Here is a 9,942-nt window from a genome sequence, read left to right as displayed (position 1 = left end):
CGACCTCCTCGATATTGTTTGTATCTCTGGGAAGTACGTTAGGACCAGAAGATTCTTCGAAAGCATTATTGTTTCTTGGTAAATCAAAATCTGACCACTGTCTACTGTTATCTTCGTCTGATTCTTATGTATCACTTGGTAACGGTGGTGTTTGCCGAATTCTCTGTCTACATATTTCAGATTCATCCGAAGATATTGCCTCATTTTCCTTTTGTGAAGACGTAATGTCTTCTAGTTCCTGACAATCTTGAAATTCGGATGGAACATCAGACAAGATGTCCACACACTCATCACGTATAGTTGTATCTTCTCTTTCGTTTGCCATTGTCGAAGGGCACAGGTTTTTATGAAAACACAAAGTTGCTATGTCTGTAATTTACTGTTAGTTACAGAACACGCAATATTCTTTCGTTCTCCAGTTTTGAATTTGAATTGAATTCTCCACAATGTAGCCATTGGTGCTTGAGTAATAATTTCCGAATGGCACCAAGGTGGAGCTACCGGCACTTACTCGATATTTTTCGCATGACACCAAGATGGATCCACCGGACGTCATAGTGATAAATGTCTTATTCATTTCTGTCTCTAACTGTATACTACTTTTTCCAATAACATAAATTAATGTATTATCCGTAAACATTTTTATACTACATCATTCAGAGAATATTTCTATTATATAATTTATATATACAATGAATGACAAGAGTCCCAACACAAATCTTTGCGGTACTCCATATTCAATGTTAATTAATTCAGACCATTTATCGTTGAAATGAATCTGCTGCGTTCTATTATTTAAATATGATTTAAATTATTCTAAAACTATATCTCTAAAATTATATTGATATAAATTTTCTATTAACCTCTTTCTATCTACTGTTCCAAATGTTCTCTTAAAATCCATAGAAATAACATCCATAATTGTTCTCTAGCTAACTATTAATTTCCACTCATCAACAACAGTTTGAATTGCCGTTTCACACAAATATTGTTTTCTAACATCTAATCAATGTTCCGTTATAACACCATTAAATTCAAAATACATTTATATTTGCTTCTTCATCACTAATTCTAACACTTTCTCATATTGGTAATCGATCTATAATCATTCGCTTTTTAGCTTTTTCTATTTGTGGAATCGGTTATATCGTTGATGTTTTCCAACTTTCTGAATAGCAACCTTTCTTCAAAGAATTATTTATTACGTCGACAAATTTCTCTTTTATTGAATAAAACACCAACTTTAATATATTGGTAGTTATTCCCTCTTCGGTTTCTTTCTTTTTCAACAATCTCATAACAATTTCCTCTAAATCTTTTATATTAATCATTCCAGGTAATATTCTTTTATATAAATCATTCAGTTCTCTATATTAATCCCTGTACTTTCAGTAATATACATTATTCTTCTACTAGTGCTCTTCGACTTATCAGTATTTACAGATTTGACTATGTTACTAATACTTTTTACATAATATATATGAAATTCCCTCGGTCTAGTCAGTCTTCTGAAATGATATCTGACTAAAAAAATAAGAATTCCGATGATGAAAAGAAATCTCTCTTCTACGGAAATCCAATATATTCTAATAAATGAAAAGCAAAGAAATATTGATACACTAAGATGTAATCGTTATTCGATTGGTAGACACTGACTATCTTTTTAGGCCTTCTTTTCTTTTGTTCGATCTTTGTCTTGGAGTGAAACACTCGATCGCTATTCGGCTATTTGCATTATTGGGCTGCTACCTTACACTCCCCTTGCATACATTACTCCTCGCATTACACTCCCTATTTCATATTTATATAAATATTTGATATTTACCAGTTCAACTCAGCGATTCATTTGCTGAATTATGAACTTTATGAAAATTGTGGCAACTCAGATGAAAAATTGTCTACAATGTAAGCAATTAATCAACTGGGATTTTATTTCCTTTCTACACTGCCTACATATCTGTTTCCCAAACAGCGAGACATTTATTTCTCATTGTTAAATTTTTCCTTATCAACTATTAATTCGTATCACGTTAAATGTTTTCAACAGCAGCAGCGTTGCTCGATGAATCAGTAAGAGAGTTCTTTAAAATTTCGTCCTCGCTCCGATTTTGTAGGATTTGGTAAAAAGACCATTGCAGGATGCTAAGTTGGCTTTGCAGGATGCTAGACTGGCTAATAGAATGCTAATTGAATGGAATTCGACTGTGATGTTGTCCTCGATAAAAAAGTTAGGAAAGAACTGGAATTGATGGAAGAAGAAGCGATGACTTCTAGTGCTTCTAGCCATTTCTAGCGCCCATTGAAATATGATGCTTCATCCAAGTGAACTCTAGATGGGATTGGATAAGTGATGCCAAGAATCTGGTACGGGATGCTATAGACCTGTAGCAAATAATATGAGCAGGGTAAGTTACTGACCATTTTGCAAGTAGGCTATCGGGAAAACTTTGTGACAGATATAAGTAATTAGGAACCCACTAATGTGGAACAACCAAGGAGGACAACACATGAGTACAGAGGCGGCTACAAAATATCAACTATATGGGGCGTATTCAAACTGTTTTGGAGACGTTAAATTTATATTCCATCAATGTAGTGGATTTGATGGGTTTGTTGAGTACTTCTTAGTGTCTATGATCACAAAAAGGTTGAAAACGTATTTTACGTCCGGCCTATTCAAATAAGAACAAATAGTAATGTGGATATAGCATTAGTAACAAACGTAGTACAACGCTTTGGACTATTGTCAGTAGATAGCGGAGAGTATTTAGTAGATGAAATCAAGGATACCAGCTTTTGATTTAAAAGACAAGCTAGCGATAGAAGCTTTTTGTTAGAGAGTTTAGATCTAATTTCTAAATTGAAGGAGAGCGATAAAGTATGTTTGGTAAAGATTGATGGTGTTTGGCATGGATTGGATCAAGTACTACATTTGCTCCCTAGGAACTTTAGGGATGTTAAATTGGGAACCGTTGGTTTATTATTACCAAAATGGTATCTGTTAATGCGAGGCTATGCTTGTAAGTTGACAGTATATGAAAGGAGAACGTCTAACTTACTGCAATCTATTTGCAATGAGCAATATTATCACAATGCAATAGATCATCCGGCAGAGGTTTGAAAGTTAACAAAAGAACTAATTAGTTTAGACTGAAAAGTTTAGTGTACTCTATGAATACTAAAACCAAATACGGAAAATTGAATATGGAGTATGATCTAATATGGGATGAGCACATAAAATTGTTTGAAAGTAGGATCTAAAGTAGAAAAATGTGATGGGTACTACAGGTAGCTAGAAAATTCGATAACATTTATAGCTCGGGAACAATAGCAAAAAAGAGAAGCACATCATACACAAATGTGTGGAATGTATTTATATCAGAGTTTGAGGGTAGAGTGTAGGACTTAAATGACACCAATAGTACTCAAAGCACTGATAAGTGAAAAGAAGCCTTTGTTAAAAAGAGGTTCCATGTCAAATAGAAAGGAGTTCACTTTTTTTCAGAGTCAACGAAGCTTTGTAGTTGCTGACCAGCTATTATGGTAAGTCTATTAAAGGTAAGTGTCGGATAGATTTACCAGCTGAGGTATTAGTAGCGATAAACAACGAGGGCATTACAAATGTTTTTGATGGACATTTTTGATGGATTCTATCCTGCAGAACTAAGAGGCACAACTGTCAATTGCTGAAGGGAAATGGCATGCCCTATTACCATGAACGATGATAGAGATATTTGGTTAAGATGTGGTCACAGGGACAGCTGCGAATTGCTCATTCCTTTGGGCAATACGATAGTATCGATTTCAGCAAGCACGGATTTGGATTTAGAAGAGTTACGTAGAACAGTTGCTAAGATAAGATACTGCATGGCTAGGACCAATAAAGGAGTTCGCATTAATAAAGAGATTGAAGTGATACCGTTTTGTCAATTAAGCGATGGAGATGATGGAATCTGTAATGATCACCATAAAATATTGGGCAAAGGCTATAATCAATAACCTAGAAGAAGTATTGAGCTTGCAAAAGAAGAAGTTCAGAAATGGAGAAAATTCAGATGTCTACATGTATGAAAACTTCATACAATGAAATTGATTATTGTAAACATTAAAGCGTAAACATTAAAGATAAAATTTTATGGTTATCAACAAATCCTGTAAGTGATATTTTATCAAAAATGAGAGTAACTATCAAAGTGGGCATATTAATTTACGAATGACAAAACGACAATATCTTGGAAATGACGAAAGCCAAGTAACTTAGCCATTTGTTATTGTATCTTCACATATGCAATATAAAATACTAATGTATCAGCTTGTTAAGCGTGACGGGATATGGAAAGATTAGATGGCCATAGGAGAAGGGCCAGAATTCCATAGGAGGTGGGAGTGCAGAATTATTTAAAAACAGTTGCAGCTAAATAATTTAGATAAATAAAAGGTTTAATAGCTTATAAGAAAGAAACGCGTGAAATGTTATTTTTAAGCAAAATGTTAATATAATTAATAATATATGCAAGATTAATATTAGAAAGTACTTTACTTTAATATATAAAATTATAATATTGTTACAAGTGTATCAGCCTAGCATTCTGAATCGGGAAACGTATATACAAAGCATTTCTGCAGATATGTTGTAACGTGAAAGGATGTTAATATTGAAGGTTAGCGTTTGATTGTGGAGATGAAAGACGGAAGCAAGTATGTGAAGCTTTGATAAACGATGGTCTGAAGAGAAAGAGTGAACACCGAGGTTTCTTGGGTAACGTAAGAAATAATATAGATTTAGTGAATAAGAATAATGTAACATCGAAAAGAGGAAAGGAGAGAGAGAGAGAGAGAGAGAGAGAGAGAGAGAGAGAGAGAGAGAGAGAGAGAGAGAGAGAGAGAGAGAGAGAGAGAGAGGGAGAGGGAGAGAGAGAGGATAATTCTCTTCAATATTCTAATCTTCTAAACCCTTTCGCTCCGACGGGCGTATATATACGCCTTCGAAGAATGACCATCCATATACAAAGAGCGTTTATACAGCTGCGACTGCAACAAAATTACCGTTTGTCAAATTTCATTTAACTCTTATACGACAATTATTGCAAACATACAGGAAACAAAAATCAGATATGAAATGTTCAGTTGCACGAAATAATAATAATCCTGAAAGAGTTACTGAAAGGCATTTTCCGTCTTTATATTCGAATGAGGCGTCAAAAAAAAATTACATTCCGCACTGCCGTGCTCGACACTATCGTGCTGCTACCTCCGAAACACAAAATTACGAAGATGTTGATCATGAACGTGCATGAAAGATTACTTCATGCTGGTCATTAATCTATGCTAGCTTCTTTGTGACAACGTTTTTGATCAATAACTGGAAAAATACGTTAAGACATTTCATGCGAAATTATATTAAATATTTTCGTATTGCGCCAATTGCAAAACAGATAATTATGGGGGATCTCCCGACTCCTAGAATATCCCTAGCGAAACCATTCGTCTATTGCGGAATAGACTATTGAAGTGTTCGTATACTTTTCGTGTACTTTACTTTAGCTATAAATATGAAAGTCCTTGAAATTCAAATCTAATTAATCTTGAAGATTTGGAATCTCATTAAACCAAAACTTCTTTTGTTTTCTATTGAGAATATTTCTAGAAATCAAGGACTACTTTTTACGGAATACGAGCAATCGATATTAATTTATTTCAGAATCAATCCCATCTACGAAATGCTGCAATTTCAAATTCATAGGATATCCCTAGAAGACCGTTATATTCCTGTTATTCACGTGAAATCGTGTTGATTGAAACACGAATGAAACAAAAAAAAGCATTAGTAGGATATGATTGCGCCACGCATCCTTAAACATCACATCGTACTCTCTCCTGGATATGGCTGACTGCGAGATCTCGAATTTACTACCAATCGACAACACCGTATACGTACAACTACTACAGACTAACGACTACAACACTGTGAGAGTTCTACAAGGTCGTGTGGAAATAGATCGCACGATATTCCACTGTGGCATGCATTCACACACATCTATTGTTCACAATAGACGTCGAGAATATTTGTTCATGCTAACGCATCAGTTGTGCCAACAGCTACACTCTACAGGCACACTCTCTATCGGATCAAATGTCTTTATTTCTGGCGTAAAGAAGAACAGCACTGATACAAGGAGCATTACTATAAGTGGTACCGCTACAACAGATGGCACTTGTAAGGGCTCCCCGTATAGCACTAAACGTACCAAGCGGGGTCAAATGACCCCTTTTGAAAATTTACTTTAAATTCGTACATTTAGTTTTTTTTGTCGGTCATTTGACTTTTTGTAAATTCTTATATCATCGGATTATTCAATTTCTCGCTTTCCGTTTTTCTCGTAGCTTATTTTTTACCGACAAAAATTCTTTACCTACCTTATTTACCACGAGGAGTCATTTGACCCCATACGAAGTTAACGTATTTTTCGGCAGTTCTCCAACTGGAACCTTAGTTCTAAACTCAGATACGCTTCTCAAGTAAAGGTTTTATTTATTTGAACCTGATATGTTTGTTTGGTTTCGGTGTAAGCACTTGGACGACCCAACCAGGTCCATATAACGTAACGCATAAACAGAACGGACCCTTATCGGAGATTCACAAGCAACACTCCCTCCAATGAGTTCTCTGTAGCTAAACGAAATAGAAATGCAGTCGTATATTGAGAGTCGCAGAGCAAAGATCGGAGTCTACAAGAATTAAAGTTCGACAAGCAGTGACAATACACAACAGTTTTATTTATATTTTGACTATTTCTGTTTCATTCAATTGGCTTTGTGTTTCACTGCAACCCTGAATATCTCTGCACGGTCAGTGAGACAGTTGGAAAGAATTCGACAAATAAGTGAAGTGCATTCAGATGAAGAAGATTCAATACCTGAAGATGATCAAAGTGGAAGCCAAAGTGATTTTCCAGACAATGAGGAAACTCAGGATGATAATGTGGTTGCCGATGAAACTGGGTATTTTTTAAATCTCCGTAGAGGACAGAAGCGCCAAAGATTTTTATCAGATTCTGAAAGTGATAGTGAACAGAATTTTGAAGACACTGTCATGGCTCTTGATGGAACTGTTTGGCAGCGAATCCGAGAAAGGCCGGCAATCGGAAGACCACCACTTTCTTTCAGAGAAGTATCAGGTCCAACGGCACACGCCAAAAGAGATATTATGTCTGGTAAAGCCTCATCTGCATTTTCGGTGATAATAGATCACACCATTATTGAAAACATAAAGAAATATACAGAAGCAGAAGCTTTACGAGTTTTGGGGACTACATGGGATCTGCCTATAAAAAAATTATATGCATTTATTGGAGTGTTATATGCACGTGGCGCTTATCAGGCAAAAAATGTATCTATTTCCCACCTGTGGAATTCGAGATGGGGATCTTCCTTTTTTTCGAATGCAATGAGTAGGAACGCCTTCCCAGAAATTTTGAGATTTCTGCGATTCGATGATAGAAGCCAACGAATTCAACGTTTGAGTGCGAACAAATTCGCTCTCATTTCAGACGTATGGAAGAAATTCATAGAAAATTGCTAGAGTTGTTACAAGCCAGGCGCGGATTTGAGCATTGATGAGAAACTCTTTCCCACAAAAACTAGATGCAAATTTACACAATACATGCCAAACAAGTCCGACAAATTAGGAATAAAATTTTGATTAGCGTCTGATGTAAAATCCAAATACGTTGTAAACGGTTTGCCTTACTTAGGACGTGATGAAACCAGACCGACGTCAATACTATTCAGCAAATTTGTTGTGATGAAATTAGTTGAACCTATCACCAACTGTAAAAGAAATATTACAACTGACAATTTTTTTACGACTGCATCTCTGGCTGCAAAATTATTGGTGAAAAGGACAACGTTAGTGGGAACAATGCGTGCGAACAGGAGGGAATTGCCCGTACTTGCAAAAACAACAAAAGATAATTTGCAACTTCTTTCAACAATGGCATAAAAATCAAATGACTGTACGCTAACGATTTATAAATCAAAACCAAGAAAAAAAGTAGTGATACTGAGTACCAAACATAAAACCGTAAAAATCAAGAACAATAGAAGGAAGACACCCGAAACAATCATTTACTATAATAAAACCAAATTTGGCGTCGATGTAGTTGACCAAATGGTGCGAAAGTATAGCGTCAAATCGAAATGCAATAGATGGCCTATGCAGGTATTTTTCAATATTTTGGATTTCGCTGGAATCAATTCGTGGATACTCTATCAGAAAACAACTGGGTTGAAGCTCTCAAGGCAACGCTTCCAATTACAATTAGCAGACGAGCTTGTTACAGAGTACCTCGAATTTTGTGAAGAAGAAAAGGGAAACCAACGAGAAGGAATATCAAGCAGCTCCAATAATAATTCACAATCCAGGAAAACATGTCAAATAAGATTTTGCGCAAGCAATAAAACAACACAAACTTGCATAATTTGTAAAAAATTTGTTTGCGGGAAATGTACGAAGGAGAAACCCATCATATGTAAAAGATGTAATTAGTTGATTGTTTTGTTTATAGCAATAAAAATATGTTTTTAATTATTTTATACGATATTAGAAATGTTGTTGCAAATTATTTCCTTTAATAAATAAAAAATTTTTTACGAAAAATCAACGTTTATTTCATAAGGGGTCAAATGACCCCTTACGGTAAGATTAGGTATAGAAAAATGCCGGTACGTTTAGTGATAGTGACTTTTACGGTACATGGGACGACGTAGTGGTACATGCATCTGTCAAAATCACGTTACGAGACTATTACGCCACCGTGAAAACAAAAGCCAATCAAATACACCTACAAACAGGAACCGTTTGTATATTGGACGAGGAAGACTGCCTCGACTCAGACGGAAGTGAGACGTACTGGTCAAACATACCTACCGACAGCTGTGGATTTAATAAATACGATGTTCTTTATGAAGGGCTGGCAACGAAACTGACACCTGCCGAATCGTTGCAAGGACCTATATTATATACAGTAACGACGAAAGATGTCACATTTGCATAAATGAGAACGAGCGACTTCATTCTGTGTGGATATTTATTAAATAGTTATGATCTGTTAAGTGTTTGAATATTGTTGAAGATGGATAGAACGAAACCAGATTTTAAATACATGCACATCTTTGGATCGAAAGTCCACATACATGTATCTAACGAATTTCGAAGAAAAATGAATAACTAGGCTAAGGAATACAGATTCATTCAGACAAGTTCATTCCATTTTGTCACTCATTGTTCAAGATTAGAGAAGAATCCACGGAGACTATTTCTAGGCAAAATTCTATTCTATTTCGGGAAAACATTCTTTTTCCATTCTGATATTTTCAATCACAGAGAAGATTCAACAACAAAAATAAGAGCAAGAGCAACAACATCATCACCATCGTCATCATTACGAACAGCAGCACTTACCATTGAGAACACTCAAGTACAGTGCAGTGTGATAGAAATGACGACAAGACGAAGCTCATCCACGTGGTGGAAACTTACAAAGATAAAGTGCTCATTATAACGATCAAATATAAGGTTAAATTCCATTTACACGCATAACCATTGATATGCCATAAAACCTATAATATTTTTCACAAATCTTAAGGATTCAAGTGATTTCTGTGAGTACGGGACTATTGAATCTGACACCGATAATAACGCAAGCATCTCAAAGGAAGATGATTGGGTCAGTATTACAGAGAATGGATACATGCCACTTAGAGTAAATTTTTCAATAGGATCAAAAGTAACAGATCTTTTAATATTTTTGAACCGATTCAGTTTTTCAAACTGTTTTTCACGAACCAGCTAGTCGATGAAATAATAAAGGAAATAAACAACTATACAAAATCTTGTTATTGTTGTTATTTATCTTGTTATAGTTGCTAAAATCTAACTAA

At 35.3% G+C, this 9,942-nt stretch overlaps 1 protein-coding gene across 1 annotated transcript; it reads left to right on the top strand.

The window, feature by feature from the left end:
- The first annotated feature begins 5,883 nt into the window (after window positions 1-5,883).
- LOC124948568 lies at window positions 5,884-8,510 on the top strand. Its single transcript, XM_047492359.1, has 2 exons — window positions 5,884-6,217; window positions 6,900-8,510. Exons 1-2 carry the CDS (start codon window positions 5,884-5,886, stop codon window positions 7,580-7,582), a joined length of 1,017 nt encoding a protein of 338 aa, XP_047348315.1. The 3' UTR covers window positions 7,583-8,510.
- Window positions 8,511-9,942: the final 1,432 nt, after the last annotated feature.

Source organism: Vespa velutina, chromosome 4 (genome assembly GCF_912470025.1).
Source record: "Vespa velutina chromosome 4, iVesVel2.1, whole genome shotgun sequence".
Lineage (NCBI taxonomy): Eukaryota > Metazoa > Arthropoda > Insecta > Hymenoptera > Vespidae > Vespa > Vespa velutina.
Note: the sequence above shows the minus strand (reverse complement) of the source record. Positions and strands in the feature narration are given on the sequence as shown.